The 24,628-nt window shown below is 37.6% G+C and overlaps 1 protein-coding gene across 1 annotated transcript; it reads right to left on the bottom strand.

The window, feature by feature from the left end:
* Positions 1–2,242: 2,242 nt before the first annotated feature.
* LOC112540317 (uncharacterized) lies at positions 2,243–17,370 on the bottom strand. Its single transcript, XM_025164828.2, has 10 exons — positions 17,200–17,370; positions 15,980–16,092; positions 14,724–14,804; positions 10,478–10,600; positions 9,766–9,858; positions 9,379–9,439; positions 7,944–7,996; positions 7,334–7,417; positions 4,898–5,084; positions 2,243–3,486 (listed from the first exon to the last, which is right to left on the bottom strand). The coding sequence occupies exons 1-9, from the start codon at positions 17,354–17,356 to the stop codon at positions 4,908–4,910; spliced, it is 942 nt and encodes a 313-aa protein (XP_025020596.1). The 5' UTR covers positions 17,357–17,370; the 3' UTR covers positions 2,243–3,486; positions 4,898–4,907.
* Positions 17,371–24,628: the final 7,258 nt, after the last annotated feature.

Raw genomic sequence — 24,628 nt, 5'->3', positions numbered from 1 at the left:
CACTTACCTTCTGAATATTTTCTCTCTCTATATATATACACATGCATCTTATTCTATGGGTTTAGCCTTATGTTATCCTATCCTTATAGGCTTTTGCAGATTTATCTATATCAGCTTCTGTTTCAATATGTATCTTATTCAATGCGTTTCTTACTATGTCTGCATCATAATCCCTATGAATTTTTATAAGCTCCTTTTCTCCTATTCCTCCCTCCCCTCCTTGTTTTTACAGGCAGACTTGATTATCCATAACAGCATGAATTATCAGGGCTTAACTAGCCCTGTCCTTCTCACTCTCCCAGCTGGGGAGTGCAGAGAATCTAAGGCCCTCTTTTCCTCAGCTGGAGTTTCAGCCGCCTTTAGCCACTCCAGCATTCCAGTCTTGGCTGCTTTGGTTGATGGCTGCATTTTCTAGGCTTTTAAACCAGGTATTGGTAGAATTTGATCTGAAATGCTGCAGGGACTCCAGTGACTTTGAGAGGAGTTCTGCGCTGCAACCTAAGCTGCTTGTCTCCCGTGTTGCTTCCAGTGGTTTCTTAAGCCACCTTCAGAAATTCCAGTCTAGATTCCAGTGGGTTGGTAAAGGGCTGGGCTGGTGCTCAGTCTGGACTATGGCCACCACAAAACTTGTTTTTTTCCTCTGCTTCTTGCCCTTCCAATCCATACAGAGAAGGCAAGCATCACGGCTGGCTTCTGCATGGACCGGTCTACCAGTGCCTGACTTTGAGGGATTGTTCCCTTCTCACTAGTTCTCATGCCTTTCTTTTGCTTTCCAAGATGTTTGCACACATGGATGCCTTCCCCTTTCCACATGATCTCCTTGGCATTAACAAAGACTCCTGTTTCCATCATTGCTCTGATAACAATAATCATAGCAACAGGCATCAGCTTGTTCTTTCACTCCTACATTCCTCTGCAGGCCCATGGGAACTTTGTAGCAAGGAACAACTAGTTTCATAGAAATAAAGTGGCAAAGTTCTTATTTTTTTCAACTTTAAAAAGTGGGGGGAGGATGTTTGGCAGTACTGTGGGCAAAGGGTAGGAAAACAAGGTGTCCACTGGGAGATGTGTTAAATGGATCACAAGCTTCCAGGGTTATGGATTGGCTACTGATTTAATGGGCCATTGTTGGCTCAATCTCAAAATTACAAAAATAAATAAATTAAATTAAATTAAAAAGGAACTGCTGACCAGCAGAGAACATAGGACCCCAGCAGCCCAGGATGAAATAGAAGCACAGAGCAACAACCAGCAGCTAGAGGGGAGGAGGCATGCCAGGGACTACATCCAACTGGACCTGAGGCTGCTAGTAGAATGGGACAAAGGAGAAGAGACCATCTGGTCTGAAAGTCTAAAAAGGCTTGGTTGGAAAACAGCAGTTTTGAATCAAAGTTGAAAAATACAGGTGCAGGATGCATTTGCAATGGGCTGGAAGTAGAAGTAGATCAATATTATTCATTCCTGCAGTTAGGAAGCAGTAAGTGCCCTAACTGATGATGGCCCAAGCAGAAAGTGCAGATCTGCCCTCAATCTGGCTGGAGTGGAAAATATGTTACTAGCACTGGCTGGCTGTTGGTTGTTTGCTCTTCTGTAGAATTGGCATGGCTGCCAGGCTCTGCCCCTCTGCTCATTGTTCAGCTGCTTGCACTTCTGAGCCAGTAGGCACATCTTCCATGGCTCCAGTTGCCCACCCCCTGCTGGCTCATCCCATGCACCCACCAAGCTGGCTTTGTCTTGGGCATATTTTGCTTTGCTCAGCTCCCACCTGCAGCGTTTGCCTGCAGTGTTATCCTTTTGCTTCTGTACAGCACACATAGAAAAATGCAACATCTCCACATCCAAGTCCAGAAAGCTGCACCTTTGGCAGCTGGGGCACAGCTGGTCCAGCCAATTCAGCTGCCTCAAAGTCCCAAAAGGAAAGAAATGGGAAAGGGAAGGAAGGGATTTTGCTGACTGCCATCAGGTTCTCTTTCTAGAGGACATAAGAAACAATACATCAAACAGACAAACCCGTAAATAAAATACAACAATAATTATGACTTTGTGCAAATGATTGAAATTCAGCATTTGAACAACAAATTGAATCTTAACCATATGGAAGCATATCATCCAATCTTTCCTTTGTGCTGATAAAGAACCAGTTTGAAGAAGTTGAGTCATTTCATTGAGCCAATCAATGAATAATGAACCAATGAACAGATTGAGCCAATGTGAATAATTCATACCTATTTTAGTAGTTTTTAAGGAAGTCAGTCAAACTTAATTTTTGATTTTGCCTTTAAAAAACATTGTCTAATACAGTCAAAACTGTGGGTGTTTCTGAATCTGCCAGTGCAAATGGCCTAATGTATCAGGTCCCAAACACATGTTTTATCAGAACATACTGTCATTTAGCTGTTTTTGGCAAATGATGTTCTTTGTTTTAACTTCTAACGCTTTGAAAATATCATTAACAATTTCTGTTCAAAAGTTAGCATCTGATGTTTCAATTCCCATAAAACAAGTATTAGCTCAAGGAATCAGACTCTGTCTCTTTTCCCAGAAAGTCTTTGGTCTGATCCTCCTGCAGCTAATACTCCATTCCTGTTACATCCAAGAAAACAGAAAAATGGCATCCTTGCAGCTAGACCTGGGCATGAAACCTAACATTGTACATATCTAGAAGGCCATCTTATCTTTCTGACCACTTTGTACTATGGCAAGATTTTGGCAAAACAAAACAAAAAACCAGAACAGAAATGAGAAGATTAGTTTTGACCTCCACATTGATATTCAGCCATTCTGCTTACAGTAATTTTTGAAACTAAAACTTCTATGGACTCATTGGATTCAGCATTCTAAAGCCTATTATTTTTGTTCATGTCAAGGCAGGAGCAGGGAGTACAATTGATTGTATGCTATCCAGAGTTGCTATGAGTTGGATGGTCTATAAATTTTATTTAAAAGTAAGCAAGCACGCAAACAAGTAACTAAATTCATATAAATTATGAACCCCTCTCCCAACAAACCAGACTTTAACACAGTATAAAAGTTTTCCAATTCAAAATGTATGTTGGAGAATTTTCACAAGCAACTGACATAGAAACCCTTCTTTTGAATTTACTTTTAATGTTCTTGTGATATTAGGTTGTATCCAGCTTTTCAATGAGGAAGGGGCATGTAGCTTTTTTGGTTAATTTGTTCAGAACTGCATTTAAAAGAAATCTAAAGCTGATTTCAAACCTGAACAAACAAAAGTGTAGAAAAGATGAAATCATATACTTAGAAACAAATGATCTGATGTTTTGCAACAAAATGGTACAAAATACAATTCAGAATACAGACATAGTTGTATTTGTTCATTGTTATAAATGTCTTCTAGGAGACAGAGAAGGGTAATCCATCTGCACAATTCTTCCTTGTGTTGATCTAGAGCCTATATTTCAAAGAGAAGGAGCTGATGCAATCATTTCTTTTCCTTTGCTGCTTCTAACCTTATTAAGCAGGCTGAGAAAGGGAAATATATATATATAGTTAGATAAACAGACAGACAGAAAGCTGTGCAATGCTTTGGATTTGTTTGGAATAGTTTTTTTAGAATGGCACACTACTGCAGCAGCTGCACAGTCCTGGAAACAGTGCAGCTGCTTTAGTGAGTCATAGACAGATACTGTGCTTGTGCTCCTGCAGGTTCCAAAGCATCTCTTCCAAATCAATCTGAAGCCCTAATATTTATACAGGCAGTCCTCGTTTAATGACCACTATTGGGACTGGAAACTCGGTCATTAAGTAAAGTGGTTGCTAAGTGAAATTGCAACTGTGCTTATGATCTTACTTCAGTTTTTCTTTGCTTTACAGATCTACGAAGGTCATAAATGGGAGGATTGGTCGTAAAGTTACTTTTTCATAACTGTGAACAGTTACTAAGCAAGATGAGGACTACCTGCTAACTATTTATAATATATTTTAGATATCATAGTGGAAACAAACTAAGAACCAAGACTGTAAAGTAGAAATGTAAGTACAGAGTTGAACAAGAGCTACTTGAAAGCAGAATGCATATAGTGACTTCCCTAACATGGGATTCATTCAAGTGTAATTGTACTCACCGTGAGAAATGGATAGCATAAGAGTATCTGGTACCTAGCCTACTTCTAATGAGCATAGGTAATCTTCAGTTTCTTCCCTCCTTTTGCACTGCAATGAAAACTTTTACAATAGGCCATATACAGGGATACTTGTGTGTATGCAGTATATGACATCTTTTGTGTCCCCAGGATGGTTACCAACATGTGGCAGTATGATTTCCCAGAGAACATGGGCAGAAAAACAAATAAGATGAACTTTGGATAGAATCAGTAGAAGTAATGAATTACAGCAACCTGTCATATCTATCAAAAGTTTAGAAACATTGTGGTAGGGTGAATCCTTATATCATTGCCATGCCTCCTACAACCCTTGGTCATTTATAAAATAGGACTCTTGCCACAAAAATGGTTTCCCATTTTTGCTTTAGAAGGAGGCTTTAAAAGTAGTGGGGAAGGGAGAACACTTGAAAAGCCCTGGCATGTAATGCAGATGGGTAGTAGGCCTAAGATAACTTGGTTATATTCTAGCTGGTGAAATGTACAAATATCTAGCAAAACTGCATTCACATCCTAGGACCAGATTATTATAGTACTCTTGTATATTTCAATCTTCCATATTGAAGTACATACAAATAGAGGTGTCCATAAGCAAACTACAATGACATCATAAAAAGGAAACTTGTGGGCTGAGGTTATCATATATGACGCAGTTAAGTGTTCACGTCCTGAGGATAATATGCAAGTCAAGACATTTGCATGACATCTTCATGCCCATTTTGTCATTTCCACCTCTTGCCCCAGCCTCCCCTCAGATGCTCATCCATACTGACCTTTCTCCACTCATTGTTTCAGTAATGTTTCTGTAGTTTGAGGGCTACACCAATGTTCACTTTGTAAAAGCTCACTGAGTTCTGTCTCTCGTTTCTGTAATGATGTTTTAACCTGTTCCAGACTGGTTTTAACTTCCATCAGAAGTTTCTTTTCTGGTAAATAATCTTGCACTTCTTCTATATCCACCTGAGTGATACCAACAAGTCTTGATAGATTGTCTCAAACAATGGTAAGATAACTGCCCAGATTAGCAAGACAGGTTAAAATGTATTAGCCTTGTATGTAAATCTATTAAAAACAACAATGTATTTTTAAAATATTTGATTAAAAATGTTACAAAAGAGCAAGGCTTAAAAGTTAAGCTAATAGTGCCCAGTGCTGCTCCTACATGAATATGAAATTATTGTTTCTTAGAGTTTGGTTGCTTTTCTAAAATGTCATAAAGCCTAGTGCAACAAATTGACAGCCATTGTGAAATTCAGATGTTTTCCTGAAATAAAATCTCTGTTCAAGAGAGATCACATTTCCTACTAAATGCAGAAATGTAAGCCTAGCTGGTAGGACCATGTCAATCTGAAGCATGCTCTAGAATGTACCAGTGTGAATGTGTTAGGATTTTCTCATGGGAAGGATTCATCTCGTTACCTGAAAAACAATATTGTTATGGCTAAGTAAAGCATGTGACTTTGTTTAGTTTTGTAGTTTGCACGTATACTGCTATTTACTGCCACCTATTGGTGTGTGTATGCTAGTTACCCAGTGGGGGGGTACGTATTGGCAATGTAATGGGAGGATTATATGCCAAGCCTCTCAGTAGAGTTTTAGCCACCATGTAGTCAGTTTTTATGGGTTATGTAGTTGTAACTAATAACCAAATAGTGTACCTCTTCTCTGAGAGTTTTTAGCTAGAGACTTTGTTAAGCTTGTGTTGTTGATAAGTCTTGGATGCTAAAATACATGAGAAGACGTGTTTTTTACTATATTTTGTATGAAACTTGTATTTTATGGAGTTTTGCATTTTTATCAATAAACACCAGTTAGTATATATTTTCTGGCTGGATTTCTTTGGAGAACAAGATATGGACATTGCATTTTGTAAATCTCTCATGCTAACGTGTATTTTTCCTGGGCAACCTTCCTGGAAGTATTGTTGCACCCTGCACAACAGGAGTATTGCTGCACTCTGCTCAACAGAATGTCACTGACATTTCTTGATAAAATCTCCTGCAACATTACTGATTATACATGGCACATGTCTCAGATACTATTCTATGCTATGTTTTAACACCTATGGTTTAGCCTATAAAAAAGGAATTCGTCCTTTTTTCTTTTTAATACCTTAAGATAAAATCTGGAGAAACATCTTGTTGGTTTCACACTTGGTACTAAGCCTTAGATCAAATGCTACCCATCGCCAAAAGTTTCATGTGATAGAGTAGCACTAATACTTTTCCTGCTAAAAGATCACAAAGGATTCAGCTGGTCCTCAGGCTGTCCCAATCACATCTTGTTTTTGTTTTTAAAGAAAAAAAAAGAGAGAGAATTGTGCTCATAGGAGACTGGTTCTTTATTTGCTGTGTTCATATGATATATTACTTTAGGTGGGCTGTGTGGTATCAATGCCACTGTGCCACACAAAGCATATGACCTGATCAGAATGTTTTTGGGTTTTTTTGCTTTAAAACTTCATTAATGCTTGCTATCGATATGAATTGCCAAGAAATTTCACTTTACCTTGTTGGGGGACAGTTTTGGCTATGGTACAAATGTATGTAAGCTTAGGATTTTCTGACAATTGCTGGCAATTTCATTTTCTCCTAATTTTTCATTCTTACTACGTTGAATTTGGCTTAATTCATTTTCACCTGAGTTTTTTAAAGTACTTTACATGATAGCATGTATGCAAAGCGGTCATGTATGCTTGCAAGAATCTGTGTAATAAATTTACCTAACGATGATGCATTTATTATTCATTATTTAACTATACAGAAATTTTTGTGTGCACTTCCTCCTAATATATATTTTACATATTTTATACAAACTGAACTATAAAATTTAGAGAAGTGAACATATTAAAATGTAACATTGTCTTTAGTTCAGTTATTAGTTTGCAAATGCAAAATTAAGTAGTTTTACATAGCATGTGAAATGGACAGTATAGGGATCCTCCTCATCTCTATAAGTTGCATATTAACTGGTAGCAGTAGCAGAAGCAGTGTACATCTATTTCCATTCCATATTTGTAGTCAAATGTTGACTACCAAATGCACAAAAAATCTGTGTTTGAATACTGAGTATTGCTACTGAATACTGCTCTCCCCCCTCACACTTTCCCAGGTTTATGTGATGCCAGCTGCAAAGCACCACTGATGTGCTACAGATTGGGAAAAAAGTCCAGGTGTTGGCCTCTACTGAAAGATGAAGATGAGGCTTACCACAAAGGAACCTTGCCCATCCTGTGTTATGGTGTCAAACTTAATTTTTGTTGTATTCTTCTCTGTTTCTCTATTTTCAGTTACCTGAAAGAAACATACATACATACATATGTACATACATTGCTATTAGTAGTATTTTCATTTCTATAATAACAGCTGTTGGCTACAGAATAGGGAATTTTGAAAGCAACAAATTACTCATCAAATTATCACTAGTGCTTATCTCTAAGTCACCTTAGTCACAAAAAATCATGTGTTAGCTGAGCAAAGCAGGAAGATGAATCCGTCAAAATTTTCAGGCCAATTTTTCAAAAACTAATTAAAGCACTTAAAAATAAAGTAAAACAAAACAAAACAAAAACCCAGAACCTAATAACATTCCAAAATGACTGTCCCAGACAGTCTAACTCAAAATGTTTAAGACTGTTCCAAGTAAGGCAGAAAGAACTAGAAAATACAATACTGTTCTTTCTACCAGTTGAATTATTCTTACTCATTATTTATAACTAACTTAATATGACTACTTATTCTTCGTCTGAAGTAAAATATTTATTTCATCTGATAGTAGTGCTTTTTGCTGACCACAGTGTAAGTTCTTCTGGATATTTACCATTTTCTGCACATTTTCAAGGTCCAGTCTACTTCTACGAAGTTCCTTGATAGCTGAAAAGCACAAGAAAATAAGAGAGAAATGTATTAAGAACAGATTGCTTAAAACAAGCATGCTTGCTGCAAGTACTATCAATGAGTGTTTTAATTTCTGAGTCACCTTTAAGAACAAAATCCCAACAATTTCCAGAAAATAGAGTAGTCTGATGTGTATGTGTGTCTGTGTGTATATGTGTCTGTGTGTGTGTGTGTATATTTATATGTATCTATATATGTGTAAGTGTTGTAAGTGGATTTTACTCGGTTATCTGGAAGCATAACATTGTATATGTGTGTGTGTGTGTACATACATACATACATATAGTATATACATATGCATATACTGTATATATATATGTATGTATGTATGTATGTATGTATGTATGTATACACACACACACACAATGTTATGCTTCCAGATAACCGAGTAAAATCCGCTTACAACACTTCTAGCTCAGACTTTTAATGATCTACCTTTCATCCATGCATCACTCACAGATTTTCCTGAATCTGTCTCTATGCTTCCACCAATCTTGATGGCCTCTGATTCCTGTAGCTTGCAGTTCAGCCTAAGAAACGTTGTCCTAACTATAGAAAGATTGAAGCAGGAGCATCTTCTAGGTATGGTTTAGACCAGTCTTTTCCAACATGGTGACAAATGTAGCCCAACACATCCCAGGATGAGGTGGGGGCACCAAGTGGTACTGCTAGAGGGAAAAATTGGCTGATGCTTTATTTGCTTGTTTGGTAAAGTGAAGAGTGCCAGTGAAGAGTGCTTCTTTTTCGGTTTGAATAATTCCTTAGAACTGCTTAGTTACATCCTGTATCATCTACTGAAGTAATTCTGTTGAGTGGAAAGTGACAGATTGTTTTTCTGCAACACTACAGCATTATAGCTTTACTGCTGTTTCATATTTGGAGCAGAGGCCCCTCCATCACAGTTATCTGTCTACTGGAGTCTCTTGAAATATTGCTTCAGCACTGTAATGTTTAAATGGGAGGAATTATTAAATATATTGTAAACAGTGATGTTAACTTTATTTAATTGATCTAATTTAATTTTAATTAAATCAAATTTAATTTCTGTCCTGGCTCTATCTGCTTTTAGTCTCCCAGTTAGCTATTCCCAAGGCTGAATGCAACCTTGGTGAAATAGATGATGAATCTCTGACTTTGGGTTTCTCAAACCAGGTAACATCTTGGAGGTAGCATAATTCTTGGGAAATCTCTTCAGCTCTCTTTTTCTATAATATCAGGTTTTAGAAGCTCATAGGGTAATACACTAAGGAGTAAAATACTTTAATATAAGGATACAAATGCTACACAAAGGAGGAATAAAGAAAGGCATAATGGCTGCAATGTCTATAAAAACAAGGGTTTGGGGGCAAAACACTTACTTAAAGTATGCTGGGTATACAGACAGTGTAGCTTCTGAACAATGCTTTTTAGGAGCCAAGACTGCAAAAAATGATAAAAGAGAAACCAGACATAATTTTCTTCCATTCTTTCATAAACCAATAAAAGAAGTGACAGATCACACATACTGTAATTTAACTGCTAAAATGCATTCTGGGCCTGTAGGATGCAGTAAGTGTAATATAAATCCTAAAATATAAATATAAATGTAAAAAACACAGAGGACAAAAGTGGTGTAAGATCTAATGCCAGTGAGAAGCCTGTTAAAATAGACCACATGAGCACACAAGGAAGGAGAAAATATAATTTTAGTTAAAAAAAAAATGGTGTGCTTACAAGAGGGTTTAACAAACCTAATTTTGGCCTACCTTTTCTTTCCCTGCTTTTTCATCCTGCACTTGGATCTGATTCATGAGCTCCGCTTTTTCTTGTCTCAGTTTCTTGTTTTCTTCTTCCAGTCTCTGGGTGTGTAATAAATGATACAATGGAAATGAGGTCCTGCTGGCTTCTGGTTGATCCTTGAGTGACAATAATTGTATTTCTGTTTCATTGTCACTGCATTTATCAATAATTGCAATTCTTTTTAAAACTTTAATAGATTTCAAAGAGACACCATAGGTTGTAATAAGATATCTTCTCCCAACTAATCAAGACCTTATCCTGTCTTCAGTCATGAAAGATGATTCACTATTATGTATTCTACATTTTGCACATTAGGAAAATGGATTCAGTCATCCCACCTAGCTTCAGCAGTTATCAAGGTAACACTGGTAGACAGTTACATTGTAAGGGATTGGTATTTCTGGATCTACGGCTGTGGATTTGTAATGAGGTCAGCTCTTGTGTGGATACTCTACCCCATAAAAACTTGAAAATATCCAGTGCAAAGCTAGACAACATTTTATTTCCTTAACAAGGAGACTTTGAAGAAATAAAGAGCGAAGGTACAGCAGTTGCAGATAACAGCACCTCCAATCATTAAGAATGCAGGAAAAAACAAGAAGCAATTCATAAATCACACATGCGATATTTATGTATTTGTCTACCTTTCATTTAAAATGACTGCATTTTGCTTCTTACCTTTCTTGTATCTTGCCAGCATTGCTTTTCTTTTCCTACCATTTCTTGATAAGCCTCCAGATAAGCGCTCAGGTGCTTTATTTTGTCACTGTATTGGTTTTTCAGTGCCATTATGGCTTGTTCCTATCAACAGATTATGTGAAGAAAATAATCTTTAATGGCAGCTACTAGGAAAAAAATCCTCTGAACCTAAATATTTGGATTATGCTTCTTTCTTTGAAATATACACTTGATACCCATCTGACTTTCAACAGTAGTTTCACCCAGTTGGGATACACCAGAAAATCAGGGACTCATAACCCTGTCCTTTAGGTAACTGCCTATATTATCAAAAGATTTTGACAACCATCACAGAAGCCAGGGATGGGCAAACCAATTACATAAACCAATAAAATGGCCCAAGTGACATGAGATTGCTAATCTCATGAGGTGTTAGTGTTTCTGCCTGCAAGGATTTTGACATAGGAAAGTGTTTTACTTGGAAGCCTACAAATGCTTGGGTTTGTTGACATAGTACCCCTGAGGAATTAATCTAGCTGAAAATGCACTGGGCCTTCAAACAAAGACTGGATGCTTTCTTCCACACTGTTTTTCCTGTTGTTATTCTTCCCCATTTGGAAGAGAATGGCAGCCAGCAGAAAGAATAGTAGAGGGCATTTGGAGAAAGTTGTATTATGGGATTGTTTTTTTTTTTTTAACTTTAGGCAGTGAGAAAATGGAAAACCTCAAAAAATTCTTTCGGGAAAAAAAAAAAAAACTTAACCCTGGTCAAAACCAAGCTACTATACTGGAAGAATATTCTTGGTCCAAATCAGTACTGTCTTTAAATCCTAAATACTTTAAATAAAGGCTACCATCTTATCTCAAACATTCTTCAGGATTACAGATTCCTATTCCAGTTGTCTTCCATACATAGAGTGAGTTGGGCATCTCATCCTTTGTCTTGGGTAGTAAAACATCTTATTTGCACTTATATGTAACCACCCACCCAGAGAACTGGGATTTCTTTTACAGGTAGTCCCTGGGTTAAGAACGCCTGCTTTAAGGATGACCCATCGTTAAGAAGAGAGCCTGTTGTAGCAAATTTGAGTTAAATACACAATGATTCGAGTTAAATACACAATGGCTCTAGTTCATTACACAATACTACTTATACAGTATTATACAATAATATTGTTCTGGCTTACATACAAAAAGGATAGATCTTTGCAACGGAACTTGTTCTTAAACCGGGGGATACATGTATTTCATAGCTGAGAGTGGTAATGTATGTTTTGCAATCCTGATTATTTGCATCTTCCTAACAAAGAACCTAAGGCCGGGCAAGTGATGACAGGAGCGAAAATAGGCTGCAATAACTGGACTAACATAGGCATCTTTGGGCCCAACAAGGCTGACATTTCTTGTCAGACATTCCTTTCAGTTTATAATCAGAGACTGGTGCGTAGCCATGGACACCCATTTTATTATTTTTATTAAAAAATATATCATTTCCCCACAATAAAATGGTTCTCATTACCAAGTACATGGCCATCTAAGGACATCAAAAAATACCTATCCACCTCCAGCCCTGTACATGATGTAAAATTACATAGTTGCATCATATACCCTGATCTCACTCTCTGGCACTCAATATGGAGCAGGAAACCAGAAGTCTTCTGTATATGCCAAGATGTGATGGAATGGAATTATGAAGGCCAAGCTCAGGGAGATAAACATTTTCTTAGCTCACCAGAACCGCGTGAGAGGAACAAGAGGATGAGACTGGCACCTCCCTAAGGAATTCACACTGTTATGGCTGGAGGACTTTGGGAACTGGGGTTTTAGTCTGGGAAGATTCTTGCTAGAGGTTGTAGCTAATAAACATAGCTGGACTGAATTGGCATTGTTTCTTGGAGTTCCTTGGGCTAGGCCTGACACAAGCATACTCTGGATCCTGCAGGGCATGAGAAGAAGAAATCCAACCCATCTAACATCCCTTCACACATATAAATTGATATGCCTCATGAGCAAGTGAATAAAGATGCTTCATGTGCAAGTAAATAAAGAAATAATGTGAACAGAGAGGAAAAGAGAATTATGTCTGCCTTTGCTATTAGATGATAGCCTGTCCTTGTATCTAGACACAAGTAGAACTTTTAAAATTTTATGAGACTTTTTTTTTCTCATGCACAGTACATCTAAACCAAGCTCTACTAGGTTTTCCAAAGTCCTGCTTATACACATTACCAATGAATCATATTTTCATTGGAAATGACTAGATAGCTCACAGACTTCTGAAAATAATAAAAAGTAATAAAATTAAGTCATTTTCTAAATGTGGTAACTCAGTCTATTCTTAATTAAGCAGTTTTAATAATAGCATTAAAAATGTATTGGGTGTGATTCAGAGAGCAGCTAGTGAAATAATTATGTTCCAGGACAACAGATCCACAGGGCAACTATGTCAAAACACAAGGGTGCCTAATTCAACTTGAATTTGAAGATAACATTTTCCAGCTTTAAGTGGTAATGGACATCTGCATAAACCTGCAGTAAAACTGCTGAAGCTTGTGCCTTCAAGTGAGAGCTAAATTAACCACCATCACCAGGACTGATGAGGAAGCTCTTTTCCTCAGGGAAGAAACATAATAAGCCATGTTACAACAAAACAAACACAATATTCCACTGTTTTACTGGGAGGAAAAGAAGATTCCTGACTGCTTCTCCTTTCTTCCCAGCAAAATGGGTTATGTTGTGGCCGCTGATGGGAAGGAGAACAAAGGAGTATTGAGTATTGAGTATTGAGGAGAACAAAGGAGTATGGCCTCTCCTTTCCTCCTCCAAAAAGGGGACATAATTAATGGGGGTTCATTTTTCATGAGGGAGGTTTTTGTGCACACCCATTCATATTTGTGTGTGTGGGCATGCATGCACCATGGGTGACCCCAATGGCATGAGTGGCAGCTGGAATAGCTCCAGGAATTAAAAGATAGTCCATCTGTGTGCTAAGAACTGAGAAACAGAAGAGTATATGGAAATTACCTGCCTATATTTGAAGGGTCATTTTTTCCCCCTCTTCCTTAAAGAGTGTGTGCACACATTCTCTCTTTCTCTCCCTCCCATCTTTTCCTAGCTGATTCTTTGTCCTACTATTTCTTTACTCCATAAAACTAATTGACAGAGATGTAAATAAATATATATATTTACCATTGCTCTTTCCAAAGGGTTATTCTCAGACCTTGGCTAATCTACCCACTGCCCCCCCCCCCAAAAAAAAGGCTAAGCAGAGTCAAGAGCCTGAGTTTAGTACTTGGATGAGAGGCCACAAGGAAATACCACAGCTATAGAATGGACGGGGAAGTTGAAAATATATCCCCAAAGAGGGCAGGGGCAAATTATTTCCTTACTGTTGACAGGAAAACTACATGGCATGTCTGCAGATCAAAGTCACTACAAGCTCAATTCAAAGGAGACTATACCATTTTATCATCAGATAATTGGATCTTTATTGTAAATGCTTGTTCTTCCACAGACGTCCAGAAAACCACTAGAGGGAGCTATCTTCTAATATGAAAACTAGAGTTTATGTTAAAGTTTTAAAAAGTCTCCATCATATTCAAAATGGGGCAAAAAACAGTGAACAGAACCCACAACATAGGATAAATATCAATCAGTGTTTCTCAAACTTGGCAACCTTAAGATGTGTGGACTTCAATTCCCAGGCAGCAACTTCCCCAGGCAGCATCATAAAGTTGCCAAGTTTGAGAAACACTGATATAAATGAATTAGACCATAAGAGACAACTCTAACTACATTTTCAAGGGAATTTATCTTTAATTTTACTTCAGTGTGGCTGTTCTAGAAAGTTAGCCTAATCCTAAACAGAATTTGTTGAGTTTGAATCTCATTATTTTCAACAGGTTACAGTAGGCTTTTCCCACTTGGTGCCTTCTAGATGTGCTGGAAATTTGGGGAGTTTGAATACAACTGGAGGACAATAGGTTGAGGAGGTTAGCTTCTCTACATAAGATCTGGAAAAATCCTTCTAACAATGCCATCCTATAAGTGCATAATACTTAATCCTACAGAACTATGTACACAATTGCAGTTTAACAAGTCATATTTCATGCTCAACCATCTGACATCTTTTATCAGATGTAACTCAAGTAGAAAGGGTTCTGTTGACTCATGTTAGTTCTCACAGTGAAATGAAAAGCAATTGAACACTTGGATTGTTTCTTTGTCACAGGAAAAAAAAAATCACCTGGCTTTCTTTTCCAGTGTGCTCCAGCTCTTTGATAACCTTCAGGTATCTGATTCTCATCTGGTGCATGTCTTTTGCAATCTGTACAGAAATCCAAATAGAAATAATAAATTCATTCTCACACTATCCTGCAACTCAATACAGATCCCTAACAATGTGTTACATATAAAGATCAGTCAACATTTGGATGTACTATAGTATAAGAGGAATACAAAGATGGTTGGACTAGCACAGGCAGGCTGCAAGACCAAAATGATGATACCTTAACTATATTTAATTTTAGTAGGCTGAATCAATTCACAACTGTCGTAATACTGTTCTGAGTTAGCAACTGTGATTTTTAAAATCTGAGACAGGCTTAGAAGTAAAGTGATACAAATGTTTAAAGGGACAAATTGTACATATACAGTATTGCATATGGCTCGGTGGGACGTACAACTAACATTTAATGTGCATATTTTCTATTCATAGTATTGTTCATTGGATGAATATTTGTAGATTTGTGAAATGTTTTTAATGACTTTCATCCAGCAGGATTGTTCAGTAAACCAGGGGTACGGCAACTGTTCAAGTCAGGCACTGCAAGGGAAGATGTCACTTCGATCTTACGCTGTTGAGCACTTCAATAAAAATCTCTCTCTGTTGAACCAGGTATAAATATAGTTCTAGCTTAGGGCAGAATGTGTGTAAAAGACCAATTTTATGTTTATTATTATTTTTTTAAATCCATTCAATCGTGTCCAGTTCTCAGGGACTGCCTAGACAAGTCCCTGCAGTTTTCTTGGCAAGGTTTTTCAGAAGTGGTTTGCCATTGCCTTCTTCTGAGAGGGAGGTCTGAGAGAAAGTGACTGGCCCAAAGTCACCCAGTTGTTTCCAGCCTGATGCCTTAACCACTACACCAAACTGGCTCTCATTCACTAAATAGATGACATGAAAAAAATGTTATCTTAAGAGACAAATCTTGCAAAAGGAAAAGGAGGAAAGTACTGATTTGCCTACAGTAATGTGTAAGAATGAAAGTGAAAATGAACCATTAAAGCATTAACAGTTCATTATTGACTAATAATGTTCCACTTTCTCAGGAGATGTGTTTTTCTATATTATTTTCTTGGTGCTTTTGGACTTCCTTGAATGTTTTTTTGGTGATGTTTTGCCAGGGGCTGGAAAGTGTTGGACTTTTTCCTGCTATCCATATTTCTACCATATTCCTTGCTGTATAAGGTCAATGTATGTCAGAAATTATTATCACTGTTTACCTTGGTAATGTATAATTTAGCTAATCTGTACGGAATGTAAAATAGCTCTTCTTTGGACTGGTATCCATCCAGCTGATTGTCATGAGACAACTGTCCAGGAGTACTTGGATGACCTGCAATATATAAAAATACGAAGAAAAAGAAGGGCTGTGCAATGCTACCGATTTGATTCTGAAACATTGCTTTGAAAAACCCTGGTGTGTCAGCAATTCATTACAGCCACTGCATTTTTTTTCTGGAACTGAGTAGCTTTTCCCTGCAAATAGGGTTCCTGGGAACAGGCATGGCTGTTTTAATGAATTACTAACAGATGCTGTATTTTCATTATAGCACACTCTGACGTATCTTTTTGGTATCAAATGTAAAATATTGCACAGCCGTAGAAAACATCACTTAGGCCTTTAAGACAGTCTTTTCCAACCTGGTCCTCTCCATCTGAGTTTCTGAATTTCCAGCCAGTCAATTAGTTGATCTAATTTGTTGCCTTATCCCAGGCAACCTTTGGGACTTCAGAAGCTGCTGAACTGCACCTTCTTAGTATCTCCTGTTCCTGGCCAAGCAAAGATTGGTGGTAGTTGTAGTCCAGCAATGTCTGGATGTCGTTTGCTTATCCCTGCCTTATTTTTTAATATAAGCTTGAATGGGTGATTTAAAGAAGCAGGTCAACCCAACCATTCACACTTTGAAGGACAGGCCAATACCCTCATACGTTTATCATTAATAAAATAGTAAAAATAGTTTAAAATAAGATAAACTCAAGTGATACAAAATATTAAGCCTATACGTGATGGCTTGGCTTTGCCTCAGTGAGGTGTTTCATGCCCCTGAGGCAGCATAATTTTCCTGAGGGGAGATGGTGAGATGATAGTCTTTTTTGTGTACTTTGTATGGTTTTGGCCTCTTCCAGCAATTCACTAGCCTACTGGAAACGTTGGAAGAGGCCAGATTGCCTTACAATTTGGGCAGGTCCTCCCCAGTTTCCCCAGGGCTTGTGAGTTCAATACAGCCACAAGGAAAAATTATATTTATCATAAAAAGAAGTCATGACAAAGATGTTGGGGTTCTGAAATGTTAGTAACAGAAGATCCCACGCAGCGTTCAGCTAGTTTTAGCGGTTTAGCAGAGTAGAAGCGTTCAAACTTGCACAAAGGCTTAACTAAGTTCAGATCAAAATAAACACTCTCCAAACATTAGTAAAAGAGAAACAAAAGATAGCTCACAGTTTATTTTCAGATCCTCATACATAGCAGTTTCATAGTAGAAACGGTCCTGTGCGTATGAGTAATAAGTTCGGACGAAACCTACATGCTTCTGAATGTATGCAAGCAACCTGAGTGGAAGTAGGAAAGCCACGGGAAGGAGAGAGGGTTCCCTCATACCTCGTGCAGGGCCATGAGGGAAGGAAAAGAGAAAAAAAGAGAGGGAAACAGGAAAAAGGCGGGCTCCAAGCCCCTCCCACACAAAGCAGCAAAGCTAGGCCGCAGCGGGGCCGCCCCTCCCTTTGTGCACGCGTGAGACAGGCTAGGTTGAAACCCCATATTTTCCCAACAAAAGGAAAGACCCAAATTTGGCTGTGAGAATTTTATTATGAAATGGCAGACAGAATACATGTTTCTGCTTACATTGTGAAAACTACCTTTTTCTACTGCCATTTTCTTTTCTTTCTTCTCACTGAGGCATTTTGCAAAGGAAAGCTTATTGTTGTAAAAACTCTTGTTCTTGTTCAAGAAAGCTTCCCCTTGCCCAGTTTCACCTGCAAAACAAATCAAGCTGAAACCCAAGCTAGTAAGTTGCTATCATTGTTTCTGAGCAGCGGATATCCTTGTGGCTTTAGAATTGCAATCTATCTCAAACTGTCCTTTAGATGACAAAGCTGAAACTGATCCAGAAAGAAAAACAGTTGTACTGCATCAAATATTTTTGCTGAGATCTAGATTTGTAATAAAGCTTCTGCTGAAATCGCTAACGTTTGCTGTGCCTAGACTCCAGTTATAATAATTTCAGGAAGAGATGAATCTACGGGGTATTTTCTGGTGGGCCATGTAGGAGTTAAGTAGAGATTGTCAGAGAGAAATGGTCAAAACCCAAGAGTAATCTAGATTCAAGGCTGAGAAGTATATGGACTTTCTTTCCTTTGAAATGATGGAAAGGCGTGAAGCAGCAGCAATGGTTTAACTGTTTAATGTGCCATTGTCCTAACTTTACTCTTATCTACTGTAGCTGTGCTGTGTCATGTTTCTGAGAGAAGTATGCCAAGTTTGGACCAAGCAGCCTAGTCAGGACATGCCAAGAATCACATCTGAGAACTTCTACCAAGTTCTTGCCTTTCTGCCTAACAGAGCACGGTGAATAAAAATTAATCCATAGATACAACCACACATAAATTTAGATCAAAGGTGAAGACTGCTGATATGTGGGCTGCAAATTCTTGTGACCACAAACCAGTCTATCTATTATTAGGTGCTCCCTGCCTCTATAATGAATAGAACTGTCCAGAGCACTACACATGAAGGCTTAATTATACATCATTTACAGGTTGCACTGTATAGATAGTATCTCTAATGATTTAGTTTTCCATTTACTTCATTGTAAGGTACTTGTTAACATCTGCACAATATTCTCTATTTTATTCTAAAAGGAAAAAAAATCTGTATTTATTTATGCATGTAGTCTTTCCTATACTCATTTGGCACACAAGTAAATAAACATTTTGTTTGCTTTTCCTCTCGCTATATACACATTTGAATGTACCAAGGAATTTATCCATCTGCACCTGTTTTTTAGACCAAACAAAATTCTCCAAGTGGATAGCTAGACACTATATTGCAAGGTACAGCAGGCTTTTCAGATGGCAGGCACCACTCCATGGTTTCACACAGGTACAAAATATAAAAATAAAGATGGCAAAATGTAATAAATAAAATATAAAATTATAAGCGCCCCATATCTCAGGCTTAGGGCACTTTTTAAAGTTCATTTTTAACCTGTGTTTAAAAATGTTTTAATTCTGGAAGGCAGTGGGTGACATATAATGGCGCTGCAAGGTTTTATGCCGCTCACAAGTACTGTATTGCCAATATCCACTGTATTACTGTTAAATTTGTGACTTTTTGTTTTCTTTTCCAACCTCACTTCTTATATTCCAGCATAGAAAACATGAATAAGGATGGATAAATGAAATTACATAATCTGAGTCTTTATAAATATTTTATTTCCTTCTCTTCTAAGGGTTATGTTAGGCCAACTGCACTGAAATACAAGCCACAAGTAGGACTGCTTTGAGCAATTCAATCCTTACAAGTTCCTGTATGAGATGATCTGATATGAACCTCTTGAATCAATGTGCTGATTGGTACTTAATTAGACAGGTCTTATACTCCAGTGAATGTTGTAACACTATTTAAGACAATTTAAATGTTTCAAAATTTAAAAGAAATGCTGAGCAAAAATATACATTTTTGAAAAAATCACAATTAAGAAGGAATGGAATGGAATTGTGAGAGTGCCATGTAATATGGCTTTTGACAGAAGAATGACTCTCTACCCTTGCTAATTTAAAACTTTTTATGTGTGCATCTGTGCTTACTCCTATTACATTCTTTGGATAATACCAAGTGCAGGCTATCTGAGGGACAAATCCTGAAAATCTGGCATTTATTATATCCAATTGTGTTCTGTTAGGTAATTCTTTGCCTTCCCAAAGGAGCCTCCACACTGCCTATCCCTATCTTTCCTCATAATAGTACAGAGCAACACAGCTTTCTTGATTCTGTCAGGGTTAGCAATTGACTGATAGAATCCACAAATGTCCTTTTTGGAGCTTTCTGGGGCTAAGTGGCTTCTCTAGGCAAAGTGACATGGCTGTCTTACTTGTTTCTCCTACTGTGGCCTCCTGTCTTGCACTGCCTTTTCCCCAGAAGGCAGACCTCTTCAGAGGGTCCTACTGCTGTTGTATCTGCAGTAGGCCATGGCCTCTGTAACCTTTTTGGGAAGCACAGTGTGGCTTCATACTATGCAAGGGATGTGCAGCACTGGATTTTTGCTCATCATCAGGTCATGAGAAATGTATAAATGGGATAAAGTTAATGGTACATTTGTTGCTTAAAGCATGTAATAAAATGTATAGGATTGTATTTTGGAATGTTTTTGACAAATACGGAGTTGAATGTTGGTTGCTGAATGCAGTAAGAGCTGGAATTAAAGGATCTGTGAGAATAAATGGAATGCTTAGAGAATGGTTTAATACTGAGCAAGGAGTAGCACAAGGATATGTGACTTCCCATTGATTCTATAGTACATTTATGGACAAATGTATAACAAACTTTTGTAGTGATGTTAGAAGTATCTTGGTTGAGGATGAGAATATACCAACGATGCTCTGCTGTTGTCTGAGAATCCAAAACATTTACAGTGACGGTTAGATTATATGATACAACAGAGTATGGATCTGAAAATTAATGTATCAAAAAATAAAGTAGTTGCATTTGACAGGAAAATGTTTGTAAGAGTACAAATGACAAAAGTGAGCGATTAAAATGAAAGTATGTTGGGCTGGTTTATAGAGAAAGTAAATACAGATCAAATCAGAAAACAAGTATATTAAGGGAACAGTGAATTGGTAGAGAAGAAGGGGAAAACTAAGAAAGATGTGGTTGAATGGAATTGATGAGATCCTCCAAAAGAGTGATGTGAGAAGTTTAAAGAAAAAAGAGCAATATATAAATCACTGTGGATGTGGTAGAAGTAAGGATTGTTTTCAAGAAATGAACTATATTGATATAGACTAGATTTATCTTTTTTCTTTTCTCATGTCTTCAGTTTCTTGTGGTTACTATTTCTTACTGCAATGGCATCTGCAGAAGCTTGCACTTTCCTTTACACCATGTCACTGCAAGCTGTGCCTCCTTTGCATGAGTGATGAGTGCATATATATATGCATGTATGTATGCACTGTATCATTACTGTAACAGATATTTCCTATACTGAACATTCAGCATTGGTGCCTGTCCAGGATAACAGTGCTGAAATTCAGATAGAGATCTATGGCCTTCCTCAAAGTTGTCTTAGTCAGATGAGTTAAAATTATTAATTCCCTCCCAGCATAATTCTGGAAATTTTAATCCTAGTAACAGGTGTAATCATTGGCCTTGCTTACCATGTCCAATTTCCTCCTCAATGGCTATATTTTTTGTTGAATGTGAAGGATGGGCTTCTATCTCGTCCATGTCATCAGTAACAGTTCCTGGCAGGGAAATATATGAGATGATGTTTGATTGTGATTTGGACTCAACATTATTTCTCAGGCACTCTTCAGTTAGTTGGGAACTTGATGGGAAAACTGTTTGTATCCAGGCCCCTGAAACAGAAATATGTGTTTCATTCATATCATTAAACCTAGAAAGTTAAATCTGAGAAAGAATTGCTATGTACCAGAGAAATTGCAGCTAGTATGAAGAAGTTCAGTGCTGTGCTGCATCACTTGACCTCTTTCTGAAGTGCAAAAGTGGTCAAGCTGACAAAGGGAGCTTCATGCCTCAGATGTCAACATGCTTGTGACGGTGACTTCCAAAGCTGCAGAATTTTGCATACTATTTTTATGGCAGGGTTTCCAGTCACACTTGCCTTTCTAAGGTGGAATCACACCAGAACTGTATGATAAGCCCTAAAACAGCCTTTATGTTAAAAAAACAGATAAAGAACTTTCTGCATCAACACAGGAAAAAAAACAACCCTCCCAGAATGTTTTGCCTCTGCCCTTGTATGTGATATGGCTCTGCCTATTGAGGCAGAGGACCCACTGAGGTCCTCTCCATATTAAAAAGTTCAGTGCAGCCCCCGCCTACCAAAAGTGTGTTCAGCCCAGTTTTATGGCATCAGAAGCAAGCCACTTCAGCAGAAAATGTTCCCCACAAGCTGTTATTTATATTGTTCTTTAAAACAAGTATCTCACCCATTCTTTTCCTAAAGGTTCATGCCCACAACTTCCTCATCTCCAATTTTCTCAACTTCCATCACCCAATTTTTCTCAAATAATTCTTCTTTCTCCAACAACAGGAATCTTTGCCCAGATGCCTCTCACTTTTTCCCCAGATCCTTAAAAAATAAAGGCTTAGTCCTTTATTTTTCTTCCCCGCTGGAAACAAAATCTGAAGCTTCATTGCACATATTTGTTATCACCTGTTCTACTTGCTACTTATTTTGCTCTGTTCCTCTCCCTTCCTGCATGTTTTGGCTCCATCTCTTATTCAAGTTAATATAATTAAATTCCAGAAGACGGGGACATTTTGAGGTTGCATTATATTATTTTGTAAAGAGAACCAATATAGTGTAACGGTGAGTGTTGGCCTTGGACTGGCTTGAACGACATGAGATTCAACGTATGGCTTTACCACACAGTTCACTACATGAACTTTATGCCAGTCATACTCTGGGAAAATCACATACCTCACAGGGCTGTTCTGAAAAAAAATGTATATTACTTTAAAGATATAGGGTTGTTGTTTTTTTTTAAAACCCAACTTGGTGACAAGTTAACAATAAAAGCAGGGTTTAAATGCAAGAATGAAATAATAAAGCAAATAATAAAGCTGTATATCAATCCGTTTTAATCTGCTTATTGTAAGGGAACCAACATTTCCAATTTCACAGCCCTGCGGTTTTATATTTCTCAGTATATTTATGATTTACTCTCACCATTGCACTACAAAGGCATGTATATCATACTTAATAAAGGAAGAAATAAATGTAGGAAAGATTCAGGATTTTTCTGTCTGTACAGAATTCCATGATGTAGTCCTGCTAAAGATATGCAACTTTCAGCCAAGAGATGCAGAAAACTATTTATCTTTGCCACCATCTACTGGCTGTCTGGATTTTTGTAGCCTACATACAGTATAACACAGGATGCATATAGAAACTTACAGGCCAATCAAGTCATTCATTCACCTTTATGGTACCCAATATGCTCCTTAACCTGGTTTTGAAAAATGATTTTCCCCTCAATGTTCTGTTGTTTTTTCAAATTATTTTTCTTACCGTTCCCCCCCCCAACAAACTGCAAATTCTTTGCATAATTGGACACTGAATATGCCAGCATTATAACTCTTGTCAGTGAGTAGTTTTAAAATGGTAAAATATGCTTTCCCACATGTTTCTACTTCCTCTTTGAATTTAGGCAATGAGGAAATAATTTGACAAGAGAAAATCCAGACTTGTTTTTATTCTCTCTCGTAATACTGTTTTTCACTCCATAACCTCACCATGTTTAAGTTGGCATTCTTGCACCACTGCATCGATAAACCGCAGTTTTCCAGCCTGTTTTTTTTTCTAAAAATCTATCCACTTCTCCCATAACTGCAGCACTAAATTTCAGTTTGTCATGAGCTCCACACAAAGAAAAAAGCAACAGAAAGGACTCCCTCCCTTCCTATTTCTTCTCCTGTCCTGGGTAGATGCAACCATCATCATGCAGAGGACAAACATCCATCTTCTCTAGATTTTATCTACTTGGTCTCCTAATTATAACATTATGTCTTGGTGTGTGAGACTGGAGCATGTTATACAAGGGATAGTGAACTGTATTCATGGACATGTGTTCACCAAGCTTTTGGAAGTAATACTGGCACAGAAAAATGCAGATCTTGCCTTAAGCAGTTCTTAATGCAAATCACTCTTCCCTATATTGGTTCACAATCCTTTGGAAAAAACACCCTGGGGGTACCTACTCAAAAAATGTATAATTCACCAGACTCACAGGATATGCCTTTTGTACACAAAGAAACTATTATAATCAGATTTTTAGTGTACTGTGGAAGAGGAGGCTGTCGAGGAACAATTGCAGGCACCTGTGCAGCCTCCCTCCTCTCCTATTTGACCCTTCTCCCCAGTGGCAGCATGGCAGAGGTGCTTTTAAAAGCTGCAACCTTGAAATGGTGTGTGTGTGTGTGTGTATGTATGTATGTTTTGGAAGCTCTGCAGCAGCAACAAACAGAAAACAAAAGAAGGCATTTTTCCTTCACGGAGACTGGATGGTCCAGAGGAAAAGAAGTGCAGAGGCAGAGCAAGGAAAAGTGCAAGTATAAAAGCAGAATGTGGAAAGTTGCAAGTACTCTATATGCTGGCCAGTAACAGAGAAGAAAAAAATCAGAAAAAATTCCAGAGAGAGGAATTAAGGCAGAACAGTGTTTGTAAGACGAAAACATTGTCATAGAATAGTTATACAATAGAGTATAGTAGAGAGGAAATAATGTTACAGTAATAGTAATTGAATAGTAATACAGTAGTGTTATTGTTATAGTAATAGGAATTAGCATAGTAATATAGAAATAATAGTAATAGAATAGACTATAGGATAGAGACAGTAGAAAATGCTCACATATAGACTTGTAAATTTCATATTTCACTTTTGTATCTTGGTTTTTTCAAAATAAAACATCTCCCCAACCCTTATAGGGAGATATAAAAAACACCTGTCCAGAGTCCAGTGCTTTTGTGGCTCTTTTGAGTCTGTGTCAATCTAATTGGGTACAATTTAAAAAAGAACCTGTGACAATGTACCAATAAAGTTTCAGTGACAGTTGAAAACAGGCACTGTCACAGACTTCAAACTTTGCCTTACTTTATTCCAGTGAAAGGGACACATCCTCTTTT

Source organism: Python bivittatus, unplaced genomic scaffold (genome assembly GCF_059951505.1).
Source record: "Python bivittatus isolate LINGU-HERP-01145 unplaced genomic scaffold, Pbiv_v1 ctg000850_np1212, whole genome shotgun sequence".
In the NCBI taxonomy this organism is placed as follows: Eukaryota; Metazoa; Chordata; class Lepidosauria; order Squamata; family Pythonidae; genus Python; species Python bivittatus.
The sequence above is the reverse complement of the archived record's forward strand: the minus strand, read 5'-3'. Positions and strand labels throughout refer to the sequence as shown.

Excerpts from the sequence above, each read along its gene's own strand:
- LOC112540317 (XM_025164828.2), bottom strand. The coding sequence starts at position 17,356 with ATGAGGGAACCCTCTCTCCTTCCCGTGGCTTTCCTACTTCCACTCAGG. Across the intron at positions 16,093-17,199 it reads TGAGGATCTGAAAATAAACT|GTCATCCAAGTACTCCTGGA; the intron begins GTGAGCTATCTT and ends TATATATTGCAG. Across the intron at positions 9,440-9,765 it reads AAAAAGCAGGGAAAGAAAAG|TCTTGGCTCCTAAAAAGCAT; the intron begins GTAGGCCAAAAT and ends CATTTTTTGCAG.